General features: G+C 36.7%; 2 protein-coding genes across 2 annotated transcripts in view; both read left to right on the top strand.

The window, feature by feature from the left end:
* Positions 1-16,343, top strand: part of LOC150103131 (general transcription factor II-I repeat domain-containing protein 2-like) — a 41,344-nt gene extending 25,001 nt beyond the window's left edge. The window contains exon 2 of the mRNA XM_090398102.1: positions 16,200-16,343. Within this exon, the coding sequence (XP_090254228.1) occupies positions 16,200-16,343 (144 nt within the window). The remainder of the gene's footprint in view (positions 1-16,199) is intronic.
* LOC150103130 (uncharacterized) overlaps positions 1-20,359 on the top strand; it is a 607,032-nt gene that overhangs the window by 13,168 nt on the left and 573,505 nt on the right. The window lies entirely within an intron of this gene.

The following is a 20,359-nucleotide window of genomic DNA, read 5'->3' as shown; positions in this document are numbered from 1 at the left end:
GTTATTCAGCTATCATTAATAATACCCCTTCTCCTGCCCTATTTCTTCTATCTTCTCTGAAAATACATTATCCATTACATTCTATCCCTGTAACTACATTCTCTGACAACCAGGTCTCGCTGATGCCAATAATTTCTGGCTCAGTCAAGATGACAATTCCTGCAACTTTTCTCCTTTTTTTCTGATACTTTGGGCATTCGTGTACATGCATTTCAACATCTCCTTGGGATGTTGAAAATGCCTGTACACGAATGCCCAAGAAATCCCCTTGGGCCCACAGTTACTCTTACATAATGACATTACAAAAGCTGGGAAAATGCACCCAGCCAGCTCTTTACAATCATTCTTACACACATACTGATCTATCCCAGGGGTGGCTAGACCCCCCCCCCCCATCATCTGTAGTTAACCTGATTTTGCACTTCCAAACTCTCACTGAACATCACTTTCTCCAAGTATCTAACTCCAAAACCATTCAAGTGCAGTTTATACAAGTCCTTTCATCAATCAAATTCACTCTACAAACTGCATACCAATCCTCCTGCACAATCTTCTCATTGACTCATTAGCAATTATGGCCCTTCTTCTCATTTTCATCTTATCGTACCGAGATAGCAGATTCACAGTCCTCACTTTCTTAATATTCGTTTTTTGCATTTTCTAACAACTCCTTTTATATTCTGTCTTATTGCATATTTCTCACCTTTCAAAAAATTTGTGCCTGCCCAAACAATTAACTCATCCATTTTTTTCTTCTGCAAACTTACAGCTTCACTAACATCCTTTATCTTCGCACTTGGGAAATGTGCTTGTATCACTTTTTCATTAAGTGTACCTCTTATCGTCGAATTTCCATACATACTTTCTCTTTTCTCCCAGTTTCTCACACTTTTATGCTTTTCTCTTATGCTTTCTTTCTTTCTCCCTCTTTCTCACCACATATGTCAATCGTTTCTTCAGTCACTTGAGGTCACATTTTATCCTGTGAAGGAGTCTACATAAGTGTGCTGTTTCTTCCCACACTGGCATCTCATCATCCACATTATTACTTTTATCCATGTTCTTCAATCTCTCATTTGTATTTCATACACTATCATTCACTGCTTCTATGTTCTCCACAGTCATGCCGTTTATCCTTATTATCATTCACTTCACTCTTCCACTCCTGACGTGACTTGCATTTGTTCATGAAACAATTACGACACATTCTCTCCATTCTGGATCTTGTATCATAAACCACTCACTCTTGGCGATGAATACATTAAATGCATGCTACATCACATTAAATCACACATTAATATCTGATTATTAATTAACTTAAGGAATTTACAATGTACACTAGAATATAAATTAAATTAAACTTTAATATATATTTCCAATATTTCAGCAAAGTCATGTTGCCAACTTCAAAGGAACTTAAAATAAAGATGTGCACACAGACACTACACACAGTAAATGAGGACGAAGTGAGGAAGCTATTGTTTCTCCTAAAAGTCCTGATGTTGCCCACTAGTGGGCTATGTAGATATTCTTGGCCATTGGGCTGAAGGTCTTCTGATGTATGTCTCCCAAATTTGGGACAGTCTCATGCAACCAAATTTGTTGAGGTTTGGCATGTTTCTTAGGGCTGAGGCCGATTCCATGAAAAGTCTTTCAAATTTGAACTTGCTATGGTGTATTGTGGCTTTCTTCCACTGTATTCTGTGGCATGTATCCAGAGCATGGTCTGCAAGACCAGAGTGGCTATACTGGTGAAAATGGATGTAGTCCTTGTGTTCTGAAATTCTGATATTCGCTGTCCTGATTGTTTGGCCAAAGTAGGACAGCTTACAACTGCAAGGGAGCTGGTATACACCAGGTAGGTCTAGGGGAAGTGGTTGGTCTTTAGTGGAGCAGATAAGAGATGTCAATTTTCTATATGGTCTGTAACAAGAGGTCAAGTCATGTTTTTTTAAGATTTTTGTAATTTTTTCCGAGGTGTGCCTCGGATATAGTGAATGGTGATGGATTTAGAGTAATCCTTGTTGTGAAGGGGGGGGTTGTGGTTTATTGGGTTCAATATTTTTTGGATTTTTTGGGGGGGTAGCCATTGGCTGAGCAAGTGTTGAGAATGTGATTTAGTTAGGGCTTTGTTAGTTGAACAGATTATTTTAGCCCTGTTGTATAGTGTTTAATAACTCCATATTGTTGTAGGAGAGGGATTGTTGGTGAATATATCTGCCTGTATGGGTGGGTTTTTTATAAACTGAGAAAACCAAGGTTCCATCAGACTGGCAGGTGACTAGTGTGTCTAGGTAAGGGAGGCTGTTGTTTTCCTTTTTTCCAGGATGAACTTGATTCTGGGGTGTTGGTTGTTTAAGTGTGCTAAGAAGGAGAGGAGTGTATCAGAGCCATGTGGCCAAATAGCAAACACATCATCAACATTGCAAAGCCATATGGTTGGTTTTTGTGGGGCAGAGTTTAAGGCTTTCTCTTCAAAAGTCTCCATAAAGAAGTTGGCCAAGGGTGGGAGAGTGGGGAACCCATCGCTGTCCTCTCTATTTGTTTGTAGAATTTTCCCTGCCAGATGAATGGTTTTCTTAGTTTATAGAAAACCCACCCATACAGGCAGATACATTCACCAACAATCCCCCCCCCCCACACACAACAATATTTAGTAATTAAGACTATACAACAGGGCTAAACTAATCTGTTCAAATGACAGTGCCCTAACCACTGAACTAAATCACATCCTCAACACTTTCTCAACCAATGGCTACCCCCTCAAAAAATCCAAAAAAAATATTGAAACCAGTAAACCACAACCTTCACCCCCCCCCCTTCACAACAAGGATTACTCTAAACCCATCACCATTCCCTACATCCGAAGCACCTCGGAAAAAATTACCAAAATCTTAAAAAAGCATGACTTAACCTCTTGTTACAGACCATATAGAAAATTGGCATCCCTTATCCACTCCACTAAAGACCAACCACTTCCTGTTGAAAGTTTATTTTTCACTTGGTTAGAGTATAATAAATTTAATTTAATCCTTTATCCAAGTGTGTGCAAACAAAGTTTGTGCCTGAAAGTTAATGCATAACATTAGACATATCCGCAAGGAGATGTGTTTTGCATTATAGGAGATACTGAGATAGGATTGTTAGTATCTTGCTCCACCTTTGCAACGAGTTGTCCTGGTGTTGTACCACCTTACCCCAGTCCTGAAGATACTTTCAGGTGCAAACTAAAGGATTAAGCTAAATTTGTTATACCAACCACTTCCCCTAGACCTACCTGGTGTATACCAGGTCCCTCGCAGCTGTAAGCTGTCCTACTTTGGCCAAACAGGCAGGACAGCGAATATCAGAATTTCAGAACACAAGGACTACATCCGTTTTCACCAGTATAGCCACTCTGGTCTTGCAGACCATGCTCTGGATACACGCCATAGAATACAGTGGAAGAAAGCCACAATAATACACCGTAGCAAGTTCAAATTTGAAAGACTTTTCATGGAATTGGCCTTAGCCCTAAGAAACATGCCAAACCTCAACAAATTTAGTTGCATGAGACTGCCCCAAATTTGGGAGACGTACATCAGGAGACCTTCAGCCCAACGGCCAAGAATACCTATATAGCCTGCTAGGTGGCAGCACTATCATGACTTTTAGTAGAAACAATACCTTTCTTTCTTCGTCCTCATTTACTGTGTGTAGTGCCTGCGTGCACGTGTCTTTATTTTAAGTTCCTTTGAAGATGGCAACGTGACGTTGCCGAAATATTAGAAATATATATTAAAGTTTAATTTAATTTATATTCTAGCGTACGTTGTGAATGCCTTAAGTTAATTAATAATCATGTATAACCAATGTATAAGCCCTTTTACGAGAAACACATTAATATCATTCGGCACTGATGTCTTGGCTTCCATTTTTCTCATACACATCACTGTCATAAATGTGGAACATGGTTGAAACAATATTGTGTAATAATGGTTTCCATTAAACAACACACTTAACACAGTCCAAAATAAAGAAAATATCTCTGTTAATGTTTAACAATATCATGAATATTTACTAAAAATAAGAACTTAGCTAAACAACATGTATGACAGCCACTTCTAAGGACAGTGCTCCTTTTCAACTAGTCTCTCATCTCTTATTAACTAGACTTTTTTATGAGATAAGAATCCTTTTGGTATATTGTCTTCATTCCTGACTTGACTATTAGGTTACAGTAAATACTATTTTTGGGTTGTTAAACAGTACAGCAAATGAGCAAATGGACACAAACCACTTGATTTTGCCTCAGTGCATCATCAATCAATTATGCAACTATTTTTCAAAGATCTAATTTTTATCACTCATGTGTGAGAGGCCACAGCGCTTATAGCAAATAAATGCCTTGTGTGGGCTGGAGTCAAGAGCAAAGCAATCTGTTGGCATTCCTCTTTTAATAACTGGAGGTTGTGTAATGCTTGGAAAATATTTCATGGGGAAGGCAATTTGATAGAGCTGACCTAGATGGAATGAAAGACAACTGGCAATAACAGGTTGAGTCAACAGTTAAATTATAAAAGGATATTGGGCAGCTGTTGCTTGGGTTGATGTAGGTTTAGAGAAAATGGGAGGTATAACAGATGATAGTTCTTCTGAATAGCACCATGGAAATATCTGAAAAAAAAAAGATCCTGCAGAAACTGATACTGTGAGAAAGTGGCTGTAAAGAGTAGAAAGAGAGGGATTGTCATTCTATTGTACTGCTCTCTTCTAAATAGCATTGAGGATTTTCAGAGACGTTTGATGTGCTCCACCCCAAATGTTGAGCAGTATTCCAAGGTTGGGTAGATTTTGGATTTGTATAGAGCAAGTAACTGGTTAGAAGAAAGGAAAGACATCTTAAGTGAAAAAGGATGCTAAGTGTTTTGGAAGCTGAGAGTGCTGTAGAAGTGATGTAATTATATCAGGAAAGGGTTGGAATATGAGTTAGGAAAGAGAAGCAGTCTTGTCTGGATTTGTTCATTTGAGCATTATCAAATGCAAGTGGAGAAGAACTGAGATTTTTTTTTTTTTAACAAGAAAAAGAAGCACTGAAAGGGACCAGGTTTATCTCCCTATCAGTTTAGGGCAGTGTTTTTGAAACTTTACTGATTTCGAACTGCCACAGGAAAGACATTTTATACAGAAGGGAAACAGTACCAAAAAGAAACATCACATTTTGTGTTGGTTCTTTCAGATAGCAAGAAAGGATTTGTAGATCAATCAGGAAACTTTTACCAAGTGATTGCAATGTCACATTTAATTTAAGCAAACCAAGAAAGTGTTCCTAGTTTCATCAAAATGTCACTACCGAGTTTAAAAGTATGAAAATAGCTACTGTTGGTCCTTCCAATTAATAAGACTATAAAAATTCATTTTTGGTAATCAGTGCAAGCTGGTGTGACTCACTAATGGATTATAGCCACCACTTTTAAAAAGTAAGCCCCTAGTTTTGGGCACTTACTTTAGATCTTGAAGCTTGATGTTTGAGCACTGCAAGATTTTCATTGAAAATGAAATAGGCTGTGAAGTCATTGAGAAGAGGTCATTTATGTAACATCAGGAAGAGGGTGGAAAATAATAGAACCTACAGGTAGTAAATGACGAGAGAAAAGTGAGCAATCTATTTATACAGGTTGGAAGGCATATAAGATCACAATTTGCTGAGAAGTCCTTGATGCCAAATACTATCAGATGCCTTTGAAATGTCAGATGCAACATCACAGGTTTCTCCAAATATTTCCTTGGCCCATGTCCAGCAGCACATGATGTAGGCCATGAGATCTGCCATTGATCTTGATTAGCAAAATCCATACTGATGATCATTGATTAGTTTATAGTTTCCAGCTGTTGAAGTTGTTGATTAATGATGTCCTCACAGCACTGTGGAAACAATGGATTGATAGTTTGGTGGTAAACGCTAATTTTTTTTTAATTGCTATTCATTCATTTTCAAAATTGTGGATTTTACAACCGTATTATAACTAACTCTTTTTTATTATCCCGATGTTTCCTTTAAAGCCACCTTTAAACCCCCTGCAAAATTAAAAAAAGCTTACTCAACTCATCCAAAGACCCACTCCCCCGCTGGCCCACCCTGGAGTATACCATATTCATTGCACCTGTAACATACCATATATAGGAGAAACAGGATGCACGATTCCTATCAGACAAAAAGAACATAAACGACACGTTAAATATAATAATTATGGTGAAGCTGGCCTTTCTGATCATGCCCTGTGAACACCTTACATAGAATTGACTGGAAAAGCACTAGTTGTCTACATCACACCAAAACATCGTATGAACGCAAATTTAAGGAAGCTGGTGAAATCATTATCAACCACCCCAATCTGAACAATAATGAAGGTCTAAAAATCCCATACATATGGAAGGCATATATTCGGCCCACGGAACCTTCCCCTCTAAGAACAACTGTAAACAGGACTGTAGTAAATCCAGGATCCTAAATCAAAAATAACAGTTGTAATACTAAAATTAGGATATCATTGTTACTGAAAGAAAACTATAAGAAAAAATGTTTATTCATGTTATCTTAAATTAAATCTAGCTTGATGTAATTTATAAATTTTTTTTTTTTTTCCCACTAGAGGTCATGGCAGCAGAATAACGTGATCAAATCATTGTTTCTCAAGCTTACGGTTTGTAATGTAACTCAGCTTCTCTTGTATATATGTGTATGCTCCAGATGATGATCTTGATATGAAGTTCGAAATGCCAGGATAATACAAAGGGTTAGTTATAACACGGTTGTAAAATCCATAATTTCGAAAATGGATTCGTCTATAGACTGCAGGGTTCCAATTCTTTATATTTCTGGTCTCTCTGAACCTATTGGTAGAATTTTGAAGAAATTTCACCTTAATCCAATGTATTTTCCTAACAATAAAATATCTCATCTTTTACCATCTGCAAAGAAAACAAACTGTCACTTCTATCCTTTTAGTGTTGCATGGTGATCAGCATTCATATTAGGAATTATGGACTTTACAACCGTGTTATAAATAACTTTTAATTTCCCGACGCTTCAATCTTCATATTAAGATTATCATCTGGAGCATATACAAATATACAGGACAAGCTACAGTAAGCTAGAGAAACAATGATTTGATCATAGGTTATTCTACTGGTATGACCTCTAGTGAAAAAAAAAATGAAATTATTTAGAAACTACATCAAGCTAAATTCTATTTATGATAACATGAATAAACATTCTTTCTTATAGATAGTTTTCTTTCAGTAACAATGATGTCCTATTTTTAGCATTACAATTGTTATTTTTGATTTAGGATCCTGGATTAACTACAGTCCTGTTTATAGTTACTCTTAGAGAGGAAGGTTCCGTGGGTCGAATATGTGCCTTCCATATGTTTGGGATTTTTAGACCATCATTATTTTTCAGATAGTGGTGCTTGATAATAATCTCACAGGGTTCCTTAAATTACATCACACCATGTTTTGGTGTGATGTAGACAACTAGTGCTTTTCCAGTCAATTCTATGTAAGGTGTTCAGGGCATGATCAGAAAGGCCAACTTCACCATACTCATTATATTTAACGTGTCGTTTATGTTCTTTTTGTCTGATAGGAATTATGCATCCTGTTTCTCCTATATATGGTATGTTACATGTGCAATAAATACGGTATACTCCAGTGGAGGAAGTGGGTCTTTGGATGAGTTGAGTAAGCTTTTTAATTTTGCAGGAGGTTTAAAGGTGGCTTTGAGGTTGTAATTTTGTAGTATTCTGTTTATTTTATCTGATGTCCCTTTAATGTAAGGAATGGTTATATAGTTTTATTGTAGTATATATTTTTGCCATACAAAATAACAGAACGTAATACGTGCGCTAAGAGCACTGTGATATCTGGAGGGAATTTGTTCTGTAAAAGAAGGATTGTCATTGATTGGGACATTCGTAAAGAGGGCAGAGATGTCAAAACTGACTAATAAATCATGTTTTTCTAATGCAATGTAATGTCTTTGATAATGTTTATGAAGTGTTGTGTGTTTCTGATATAGGAGGGGGGGAATGACCTATCAACTCCTTGAGTGTTGCTGCTAATTTCTTGGCTAAGTGGTAATTCGGGATATCTATCCCTTCCACTATCGGCCAGAGTGGTGTGCTTTCTTTGTTTATTTTCGGTAGCCCATAAATTCTTGTGGAACGAGCGTAGTGTGGAAATAGTTTTTTGATCATATCTGCGGGCCATGTAGTAATTGACTTGAGTAGTTTCTCTGTTTTCTTTTTTATTCTATTGGTTGGGTTGTAGTTAACGAGTTGGTATGTATTATTGTCAGAGACTAGCAGATTCATTTTTTCTAAATAAGTGGTTCGGTTTAAAATAACGGTGGCACTTCCTTTATTTGCTCTAGTTATTACGATGTTCGCATTTGATTTTAATGATTTTACTACTGCTAATTCGTATTTTGTTAAATTGCTTGTTATTGTTTTGTTATGATTTAAAATTTTGGTGGTTTCTAAACGTATTTTGTCTGTTATGCTATTTGGGATGAATCTTAAGCTTTTTTCAATAATACAAATAAATCCCAGTTTGTTTATTGATCTGGGTGCTATGGCAAAATTTAGACCTTTGTTAAATACTGAGAATTCATCTTTGTTTAAAGCGTGGTTGGATAGGTTCACTACATTACTGTTACCTGCAGGTGATTGGTGGCTCCTGTTGTTTCTTGCTTCTGGTTGGTTGTTATCATCATCGTGGAGAAATTTGAATATGGCCGTTGGTTTTGTTCATCTTTTAGTCTATGAAATTAGGTTTTCTTTCTTCGTTTGAAATTTAATTTCGTTTGAAATTATTCATAAAAGATTATGGACAGCATGGTTCGCCATGTTGTCCGTAATCTTTTCCAGGATCATCCAGATATCTGCATTTAAGTTGCTTGAAAATTCTGATTTTACATTTTCTAGCTGGTTTTGAGTAACAGCTAAACAAGACTGTAGTTAATTCAGGATCCTAAATCAAAAATAGCATTACAATTGCTATTTTTGATTTAGGACATCATTGTTACTGAAAGAAAACTATCTATTAGAAAGAACGTTTATTCATGTTATCAAAAATAGAATTTAGCTTGATGTAGTTTCTAAATAATTAAAATTTTTTTCCCACTAGAGGTCATGCCAGTAGAATAACCTATGATCGAATCATTGTTTCTCTAACTTACTGTATGTAATGTAACTCAGCTTGTCTTGTATATTTGTATATGCTCCAGATGATCTTAATATGAAGATTGAAACGTCGGGAAATTAAAAGAGTTATTTATAACACGGTTGTAAAGTCCATATGAATGTGACTTCTATCTTTAGCTGGGGTTTACTAGATCCCTTGTGAATGTAATTTGACATACTTTAGTATGTCAAATTACATTCACAGGGAAGATAAGTTGTTCTGTGGAAAAAATAATTAATCAACATCAGTACTACATCGAATACCTGAAACCTCAAAAGTAAACAGGCTTCACAACTCCAGTGTAAACAGGCTTCACAACTTTCTTTGTAAAGATCCATATTTAAAACTGCTTCTATGGAGAAGATGAGCTTCATCCCACAAGATACTATAATGGTTTGACTGACCATTACAGTATCTTGTGGGATGAAGCTCATCTTCTCCATAGAAGCAGTTTTAAATATGAATCTTTACAAAGAAAGTTGTGAAGCCTGTTTACACTGGCTTAACCTGAATCAAAATGATTCTCTTTCTCCCAGATGTTTAGGAGATTCTCATCTTATGTAAATATCAAAAACAGTTTTAATATATTTTAATAATATTTTTCTAGCATGCAGCAGCTATTTCTAATAGGTAAACCTGTTATATTTAAGGGATATTCCTGTTCTTTGATCTGCTTGTTGTTTTACACCCACTGATAATGTACTGATATCAGTTTGAAATATCTATGCTTTTCATTAAAATTTATTACTGTGGTTATTGTGTTAATATTATTATTATCTGAGACCTCCAGGGAGTCAAGGACTCAAGGGAGGCTATAAATCACCCAAACCAACTGTCATACCTTCCCTTAAATTCATTCACACTAGATGTGCTCACTACCCTTAAAGGCAAATTATTCCACTCACTCACTGCTCTCTTGGAGAGAAACTTAGATCTTAACCCTTTCTTGACTGTGAACGAATGTAACTTCCATGGATGCTCCCCGTGTTCTCTCCCCACATTCCATATAATGAAAAATTTCATCAGACAATATCCTAGAACACCCATTCAAAAGTTTATAGACCTCTTTCTCCTGTTAACCAGAGTTTGCAATCCACATACTCACAATCTGTCTTCATAATCTAAATCCCATAATTATTATTATTACAAAAAACCTCCAGGGAGTCCAAAGCCCCATCGAAGGAGGGCACCTACTCTACAACTCTGTCTCCACCACTGAATCAACCAGCTACAACGAACCGCAACTATCATCATCTCCAACAACGGCATCTACCGCCCAACATCACCACTAGTATTTTCACAGACAATCGCAAACATCCATGCCCATGGTGGGAGAGCAGATATGCTGACCATCGGCCAACCAGGATGGCATAATCTGGATATAATCTTTGTAACTCTTCTTTACATCCTTACCAAGGAGACCAAATCTGTGCACAATAATCCAGGTGACGTCTTATCAAGCCTTATCATTACATGTCAAGGTTTGCTTCAACATTGCGATTATCCTCTGAGTTGTATTTGCAACTTTTATGCTGACAGGTCGTTAGTTACACATCAGTTTTTGCACGACCCTTGTGCAATGGAACTATCGTATATTCCTTCCATTCCTGTGGTATAATTACTGAACCGAGACTCAAGTTGTACAAACATGTGAAAGGCCTAGCCATTTTGGCTGAACATTCCTTTAGCAAATGGGCTGATATTCCATCTGTCCATAAAGACAAATTCTTATCTAGGTTATGCAACAGCTCTTCAACCTCATTTTCATTCACCTCTAACTCTTCATCCAATATAGCAGTAACAGTGTGCACCATGTTACATACACCTGGTTGATATATCTTGGCAATTGAGCACTCATTAACTGAACAATCTCATTAGCTTCTGACTCTCGAGTGCCATCTGCTTTCAATAAAGTTATTCTTTCACATTCATTGTTTCTTTTGCTTGCGGTATAACGATGAAATTCTTTCAGATTGCTTTTAGCTTGTATGGCCAAGCTTTATATATTTCATGACTCTTATTCTCACAATATTCTTTCCATATCATCTTCTTGTGGATATCTTGCTTAATAAGGTTGCACATCCATTTCACTCTCAACCTATTTATTTTTCAAATACTAGGGGTACATTCAGATACGGTCTCATTTTAGCACTTTTTGAAAGATTTCCATGCATTACTGACATTATTCCCATTCAGTAACTGATACCATGGGACCAAAGATAGTATTCTCCTAATTTGATCATAATTTTCAGCTTTGTAGTTCAACATGTAACCTGTTTTAATGGAGCATCAATACAATTAGATACTTCTCAAGAAAGCACAGTATGAACCAACTGGGGTGTAAAATAGTCATATTCTTAACAGACACTCCTTCTGATGCTATAAACAAATCTAACACTCTTTGATCTTGAGTTCCTTCTTTCACATGCTGCTTGAGAAAGTTGGCTCACAACAATTCAATAAATTCCTCTTCTTTCTTATCATGCGATTTCTCTTCTACCCAATCAATGTTTGGAAAATTAAAGTCACCCATAATGATTATTCGTTTGATACTCATTAAGGCTAAATTGGTGATGCATTTCTTCATCCCCTGTAACTGAGCCACCAGGTCTGTACTACACCCCATCATATTTTTCATTCTGCTAACTCCATATCAAATAGACTCAAACTCACTGCTACGTGGGACATTGTTACCATAATTGTTTCCTTGTGTTTCTACCCTAACAGGACTTAAGTCATCTGATATTATTAGTAGTACTCCTCCTCTTGTATCTCTTCTGCCATTTCTAAAAATAGTATACCAATTACACTCAATTCCACTTACCATATCTGATTCTGATAATCAGGTTTCACTAATGCCAACAATATTAGGCCACATTGTTCCACATTTTTTCCCATTCTCACTTGACTCTCTGCATTAGGTCTTACCAAGAAGTAATTTCTCCAGTTTCCTGCATAATGAGTTCAAGTGCAGGCTATCCTTCTTATACAAGTCTTTTCTGCCATTACCATGCTACCGGCCAAGACGTCTATAGATGTCAAGTTTATCATGGATGCGAAGTGCATATTAAAATTGTAATACCATTGATATTACATTGAAATATATGATGGATGTGTATGTGATCCATAATGGCTGGTGAGGTAGTTAAACACTCTCTCTCCACACATCTAAAAACTGGTATCCATTTTTTCTACACAGCCTGCACATGAAATCATTTGCTATAATCACTCTCCTTGACTCAGTACTGTCTTATCTGGGTAGCAAGCCTACAATTTTTACTCTCTCTCACATTTCTTTTTCACTTCTTCCAACAGACCTTTCATGTCTTCTCTCATACTATATTTGTCACTACTTAAATTATTAGTATCTACCAGAACTACCATCTCTTTTACTTTTTTTTTTTTTGGTTTTCAATTAGATTTGTCATATTTTTAATTTTTTTCACAGGGAAACAAGTGGTGACTTCTGCAGCAAGTGCAAATTTTAAGATTGAGTCACCATACCATATCACCTCTTTTTTCTTGGATTTTTAACTGATTTACGTTATTATGATTATGAAATTCATTACTATCCTGTGTGTTCTTATCCTTTTTCTTGTGAATCTTATAAGGATGGGTGAATTTGGAATTTGTAGGGTTAGTAACAACTGTTGGTGCAACCTGGTTTATGCCAGGAGAGGCTCGAAGCAAATATCAGTCCAGGGATAGATCTGATCCTGTTCAATCATTTGTGTATTACTGAGAATAAGGATAGGTGAGCCAAGATCCCTTTTGCAAGAAAAAGGCAAGACTGTTTTGGTCATTGAAGTTGACCAGATTATCCTTGCCTCACTAAAGGTTGGTATGGAGATCAGTAAAGCACTACGGTTGCAGATGATTTTGATGATTGGGATATTTGAGAATTACACGGTTTGTTGAAAGAGTAGGATGATTCGAGTTTATGCTGTTGTCAGCAAAGCTTTTGATAGGGTTGGTGATGAGCAAGTGCCACTGCACCCTGTGGCACTTGCTATATTCGCGGCAAAGCTCGAGGAGAGGATGCTATTCACTGTTCATTCAGTGAATGAACCAGAAAGAGAAAGCTGGTATACATTTACAGAAGTGTGTGTGTGTGGGGGGGGGGGAATGTAGACAAAAGAAGGCGTTTGGCTAATCAGGCCACGATACAGTGCTGGCCCTAGGAATTTTGCCGCCCCTTTCCCCTAAAAAAAACTCTTTTAATGACGTCTTAAAAGCCACGATGTTAAGCTAGGCTTCAACATATCTTCAACATATGATTATGAAATTCATTACTATCCTGTTTGTTCTTATCCTTTTTCTTGTGAATCTTATAAGGATGGGTGAATTTGGAATTTGTAGGGTTAGTAACAACTGTTGGTGCAATCTGGTTTATGCCAGGAGAGGCTCGAAGCAAATATCAGTCCAGGGATAGATCTGATCCTGTTCAATCATTTGTGTATTACTGAGAATAAGGATAGGTGAGCCAAGATCCCTTTTGCAAGAAAAAGGCAAGACTGTTTTGGTCATTGAAGTTGACCAGATTATCCTTGCCTCACTAAAGGTTGGTATGGAGATCAGTAAAGCACTACGGTTGCAGATGATTTTGATGATTGGGATATTTGAGAATTACACGGTTTGTTGAAAGAGTAGGATGATTCGAGTATGCTGTTGTCAGCAAAGCTTTTGATAGGGTTGGTGATGAGCAAGTGCCACTGCACCCTGTGGCACTTGCTATATTCGCGGCAAAGCTCGAGGAGAGGATGCTATTCACTGTTCATTCAGTGAATGAACCAGAAAGAGAAAGCTGGTATACATTTACAGAAGTGTGTGGGGGGGGATGTAGACAAAAGAAGGCATTTGGCTAATCAGGCCACGATACAGTGCTGGCCCTAGGAATTTTGCCGCCCCTTTCCCCTAAAAAAAATTCTTTTAATGACGTCTTAAAAGCCACGATGTTAAGCTAGGCTTCAACATATCTGATCATAAATTCTAAATAGTAACATCAGCTAATGAAAATTCTTAAGTTAATGAAAAATTATCATAAACTATATTTCTTTACAGAAAGAGAGAGATAATTAACCCTTTAACGTTGGAATTTTGTTCTGAAAATGTGCATCTGCATGGATAATTAAAATCAATTGCTACTAATATCAACATTACTGGGATCGCAATGAGAAGTACTTGCCATGAGCTCAGAATTTTTGGTTTCAGTCCTTTCGCTTATTTTCTCTTGTACTACATTAGCTCTTTCAGTTTTGTTTTTAGATATTTATGCAAATCCCCGCTTTGTTTCTGAATATCACATTCTTTTTCCGATTTTTGTTTGCAATATTCTGTGCCTGATAGGTTTTTTTTTTTTTTAAAGGATCTCTTCAGTATGAATTTAAAAATTTATATTGAATTTTATCAAACATATTGGAATGTTAAAATTATTTTAAAATCCAAATCCTAATAACTGTATCAAAAAAAGTATTATTGACAATCACTGCACAACTGTATTATCAAAATACATAAATACAGTTTGTATTTATAATTGAAAGAAACACACGTATTAACCACAGTGAAAATTATTTAATTGTAAATATTTCATCCTAAGTATCTTAGGACATCAGTATAGTAGTTTAAAACAATAATAGGAATTACATACAGTTAGGGCGCTTGATTACAATAGAATCTCATGAAACGTGCGTAACATGTTACAGAAGTAAAAAAAAAAAAAAAAAAAAAAAATAAATATAAAAAAAAAATTATTATTTAACACAATTTTGTATGACAATTTCCCATACTTTAAGAATAGTAAGAACATCGCGGTTTAAATTTGATCTGTGTAATAGGGCTTCGGAACTTTCTTTGTATAAACGTTCATGTTTATATAAAGATCTATATAAAAGTTTAGATTTTTTCTAATGGAGCCTGTGGTTTGGATTTTCAATTCCATGTTGAGAGAGGCCAGATTTCTGCGGTTTAAAAAGACGAATGTGGTCCTGATGTTCCGAGATGCATTTCTGAACAGACCTTCCTGTCTGTCCAAAATAAGACAATTTGCATGAGCATGGAATCTCCTAAACGCCAGGCAACATCAAAAGTGAGAGTGTGTCCTTAGGAGAAGGTAACAAGTTGTAAATTTGGTTGATAGGTTTGTAAGTAGTGGCAAAATTGTATTTCTTCATAATTTTAGAAAGACTTTCGGAGATGCCTTTGACGTAAGGTATGGGAATCTTATGGACTTCTTCCTGTCTGGTTTGATGGGTGGAGAAGTGACTGATGTTTTTTGAGTTGTTTTAGGATTATATCCATTTAGGATGGCTGTATTTTTGATTACTTCTAATTCCTGGTTTAAAGATTCTTCAGAGGAACAGAATTTGTGTGCTCTGGAAACTAGTGATTTAATAATGCCAGATTTCTGAGATGGATGATGAGCAGAAGAATTGTGAATGTAGCGACCTGAGAATGTAGGCTTGCGAAAGACAGACGTGGCGATGGAACCGTCTTCTTTTCTTTGTATGTGTAAATCCAAAAATGAGATACCCTGTGGAGATTCTTTTTCTAACGTAAAGTTGATGCGATGATGAAGAAGGTTAATTTAAAAAAGAAAGAAGGTTATTTAAAAAAGTTTGTATTTATGTGTTTTGATTCTATTTCTTTAACTGGTTTACTCTTAACCAATTATCTCATTATGATCGTTTGGTGTCATTGGTTAAATGAGATTTACCCTCAGTCAAGGTCAACTCACGGCCAACAATGGAATTGGAAATAAATGCAAAATAAGTGTTCTACTATAGTCATGTTGTCTGTGCGATATTAAATGCAACATAATACTACATTATTTTAAATGATTGATTTTTTAAAAAAATATGCAGTACAATGAATTTTTATTATATAAAAATTTAACTAACGACTTCCTGAAGTCTGGTTTCAACAGAGAAGGGATAAATGACTTTTTTTTATGATTTATTTTTCTTACACTTTAGGCAGATTTTGCCGCTCCCAAAAACTTGTTGCCCCATGCAAATGCATGTACCATTAGTAGAGCCAGCCCTGCTATGATACCAAACATGATCAAAAGCCTATTGATTGTAGATATAGATTGTGGAATTTTTACTAGTTGTCACTGATTAACTGGTGGACCTCTAAGTAGTGTGAAGTTGACTGTTGATAACTTTCTCCATTATTTTGGAGAGGCTTGAGTTGATGGCAATTGGTTGGTGGTTTAACAGCAAATGTCCATCTCTTTTTTTTGGAATAGGTTGGATGATTGCTTGCTTCCATTATTGTTATTATTGTACAGGCAACACCTGTTGACACAATCTATTATATCTCTCCTTGAACCCATTTACAGACAAAGTACTAACAGCTGACTTTGGCCTTTGGTAATCCATTCCATTCATTCACATTTCTCCAAGTGAAAAATCTAGACCTCAGACTCCTAGTAACCAAATTTTACTCATCTTCTAAGGATGACCTGTTGTTCTGCCCCCATCTCTCTCTCTCTCTAGTCTAGTGCTGAAACATTTCCCCTGCATCAATCCTATAAAACACTTTAACTTAAATGTCTATCATATCCCCTCGATTTTGCCCATCAACCAACTTCTGCAGTCCATACACCCTCAATCTATCCTCATAGGGAACTTTCCACAGACCACTCATCATCTTGGTTGCTTGCCTCCAAATCCTCTCCGCCATTTCCTCAAGAAACCCAGGAGACCAGACTTGAGCACAGTAATTTAGAGGATGCATCAAAGCCTTATAATGAAAAATAACTTCCCTATCTCTACTTGTTAACATGTTCTTCAATAGCAAAATCTTATAATCTGCTTTAGCAATATATTCTTTTAACTCCAGCACTCTCTCTACAACCACATCTAAATCCATAGCTTCATCTATTTCTTGGAGTACAGTTCCATCAATGTGGTACACAGCTTATAATCTATTTATCCCAAAATGTATAACTTTACATTTTATTATTATTATTATTTGACACCTCCAGGGAGTCCAAAGACTCATTGAGGGAGGGCACCTTCTATAACTGTCTCCTCCACTCAATCCACCAATGGCATCTACCACTGACCACCACCACTAGTATTTCCACAGACAATTAATTGGCTGTGGAATTTGAACCTGCATCCTTTTTGCCACATTAAACTGCATTATCTTTTACCTGTACTGACAGCCTATTTAAATCATCTTGCAAACTCTGCATATCACAATCAAATAACTGAATATTTCCTTTAAGGTTATTTCCTATATCACTTATGTTCAAATTAAGTAGTAGTAGTCCTAGCACTGAACGTTCCAGCATGCCATTGGTCACCTGCTTTTGCCTGAACTCTACTCCTCCACATATGACTTGAATATTTGTCCAGTAACTAATCTCTTATCCACATAACCATTGTCATATCCATTTCCATTGTGGTATGAAGCAGCTTTGCAAAATCCAGCAGAATCATCAGGTAGCCATTTCCTTTATCTAACTCAGCTGTGACGTTATTAAAAAAAAAATTAGTTAAATTACTAAGGCATGACTGACACTTCACAAAGCCATGGTATCCCTTATATGATACAGTATCATATTCTTATCCACCCATTCTTGAATTCTCTTTTTGACTAATGCCTGAGATACTGATTGGTCTATAATTTGCTACTGCAGTGTCCAGAACCTCCCTTATACAAGCGAATTATTCTGCCACCTTTCCACTCCCTTGGAACTCTACCAGAACTGAGACTTAACGAGCCTAGTCAGAGACATTGACAATTCCCTTGCATTCTCACAAAATGTGAGCTGATATCCCATCTAATCCCACCTGTATTTACATCAAGATTCTGCAATCTCCTATGAACTTCCAGTTCATCCACCTGTGTTCCCACATAAGTCTGTCATGATATTAACCCAGTGTTTCTCAACGTTTTTTGGATCATGCCCCACCTCAACGTCTCAAACATTTTGATACCCCCCTTCTAGCATAATTATTATTATTATTATTATTATTATTATTATTTGACACCTCCAGGGAGTCCAAAGACTCATCGAGGGAGAGTGTGCCAACAGCATCGAACGATTGTTCCCCTTCCAACTACTAACCGCGCTCAAACTTACTTAACTGAGCCATTAGTAGCAGAGGCTCTACCAATTGACCAACCTTTGCCGGCTTATATAATAGTCAGCCAAGTTCTGAAAAAGTATAATATAAATATGTACATGTACATTTTCTAATTTCCCCCCCAAAACATTCAAATTGCCCCCCCCCCCCCCCCTGTGGGGCATACACCCTTGAGAAACACTGCATTAACCTAACTTGGATGATATACCCTTGCTAAGTGATCTCTTGGTAACTCAACTATTTTATCTGCTTCTGTCATCTTTTGACCATCAGCACTCATTAAGGTCATTCTTCCATAGCCATTTCTTCCTCTTACTTGCTACTTAATGAAAACTCTTTGTGATTTCCTTTAGCTTGTCAGCTAGTTTTTTCTTGTAATCTGACTTGACCTTACATACTATACTTTACTGGTCACCTTTCTCACCTGAGACTTGTACTGTTAATGAGTTTGCTGGTCAGTTTTGTCTTTATATCCCCTCCACAGCATTTTCTTTTTCTGCAGCTCATGCTTAATGATGTTACTCATCCATCTTACTCCTGATTAACAATATCCTATTATTCCATGTGCTGGGATAAGAATAAGCTAAGTGTAGATGATAGAGGGCAGGTGTTAGCTTTGGAGCACCATGTTTGAGTATAACTGGAGATATGCATTGGGACTAGGAGATTTTTAACATGGGAATTTTCCCAGAAATAATACCTAGGAGATTTTTTTTAGTATCGAAGTTATTTAGTGTTCTTATGTATTTTGGCAGAGAAACCAGACATGTTGCCCAGTTACTAGAATGATAGGAGGAGGAGATTTGCCTTCAGTATTCATTCAGTAGGTGGAGGAAAAGTCTTGCAGAAGGTTAGCTTTTTGTTTTGCTGTAATAGTGGTGCTATCCATATGTGTGTGTGTGAGAGAGAGAGGTGGAAGCACAAATGAAAAGTAACATCCAATGGCTTTTGTAAGGGACCAAAAGACACAGCTTCTGTTTGGATAGGAAAGTTTTCTGCTGTTGGACTTTATGAAATTGGATTTAGCTCTTCTGATGACTGTTTTGCATTTATTGTGTGCTTCAGTATGGTGTAAGCATTGAAGATGGGGTTCATGATGCAAGCTACCTGCTCCAAGCATTTTTTTTTCTTCAACTGTTTTGATATACTTTCTTTTGAACTAGGACTTGGAAAATGGATGAGAATATTGGGTAGAAAGGAGAATGAAGGCCTTCATACCATCGAGGATTATTTCTGTAATTTGTTTGGAGTGGATGTTTAGATCAGAGGAGCAGACTCAATAGTCAGGCCATAGAAAGAATGAGTGGAAATTCAGAGGTCATCCCACTTGGCAATTTTGTAGTGCCAAGAGGATATGAAGTTGGGAGTGGTTGGAGGAAGGATCTTCTCTGAAAGAAGACTTATACCAGATTGTGATCATTACCCAGAGAAGAGATGAACTCTACAGTGTATCTGGAAGGCAAACTTTTTAAAAAGAGATTTAGAATATTGGGAGAGTTAGGAGGCTATCAGGAATTCAGGTAGATGCGTGATTTGTGTTAGGTCATTGCTTATAACATACTTATGCATGTCATCCAGCTTGGTCAGTGGTGTTGGAAAAAGGAGTCAGTTTGGAATTGTGGCTATTAAAAGTCACCTGGGAAGATGATTTCACAATTTGCATAGCTGCATTGCAGATTGTCCAGTTTCATTGAGAGGAAGGTAAGAAGGTCAGAGTGATTTTTGGAGCTTGGAGACTGGTAAATGCAGTAGGTGAATATTACTGAATGGGTGAAAAAAATCTTGAATAGATGTCAGAAGCAGGGGATTCTAAATTAGCCACTTTGGTAGTCAGTGTCAGATCTCACGAAGGCACAAGTGCCACCCTTATAGCAAAAGGAATTGAGTGTGTAACTTGGACTTTGAAGACAGAGTGATTGATATAAATGCAATAAGAGTTTTTGTCAAAATTAAGAGGTCTTGTCTGGATGACTGTAAGTGATGGTAATGTCATTTATCTTGGTGTTAATACCCGAGATGTTAGTAAAGTGGGT

This window comes from Typopeltis vanoorti, chromosome 9 (genome assembly GCF_054136105.1).
Source record: "Typopeltis vanoorti isolate ZY-2024b chromosome 9, IOZ_Tvanoo_1.0, whole genome shotgun sequence".
Classification (NCBI taxonomy): Eukaryota; Metazoa; Arthropoda; class Arachnida; order Uropygi; family Thelyphonidae; genus Typopeltis; species Typopeltis vanoorti.
Note: the sequence above shows the minus strand (reverse complement) of the source record. Positions and strands in the feature narration are given on the sequence as shown.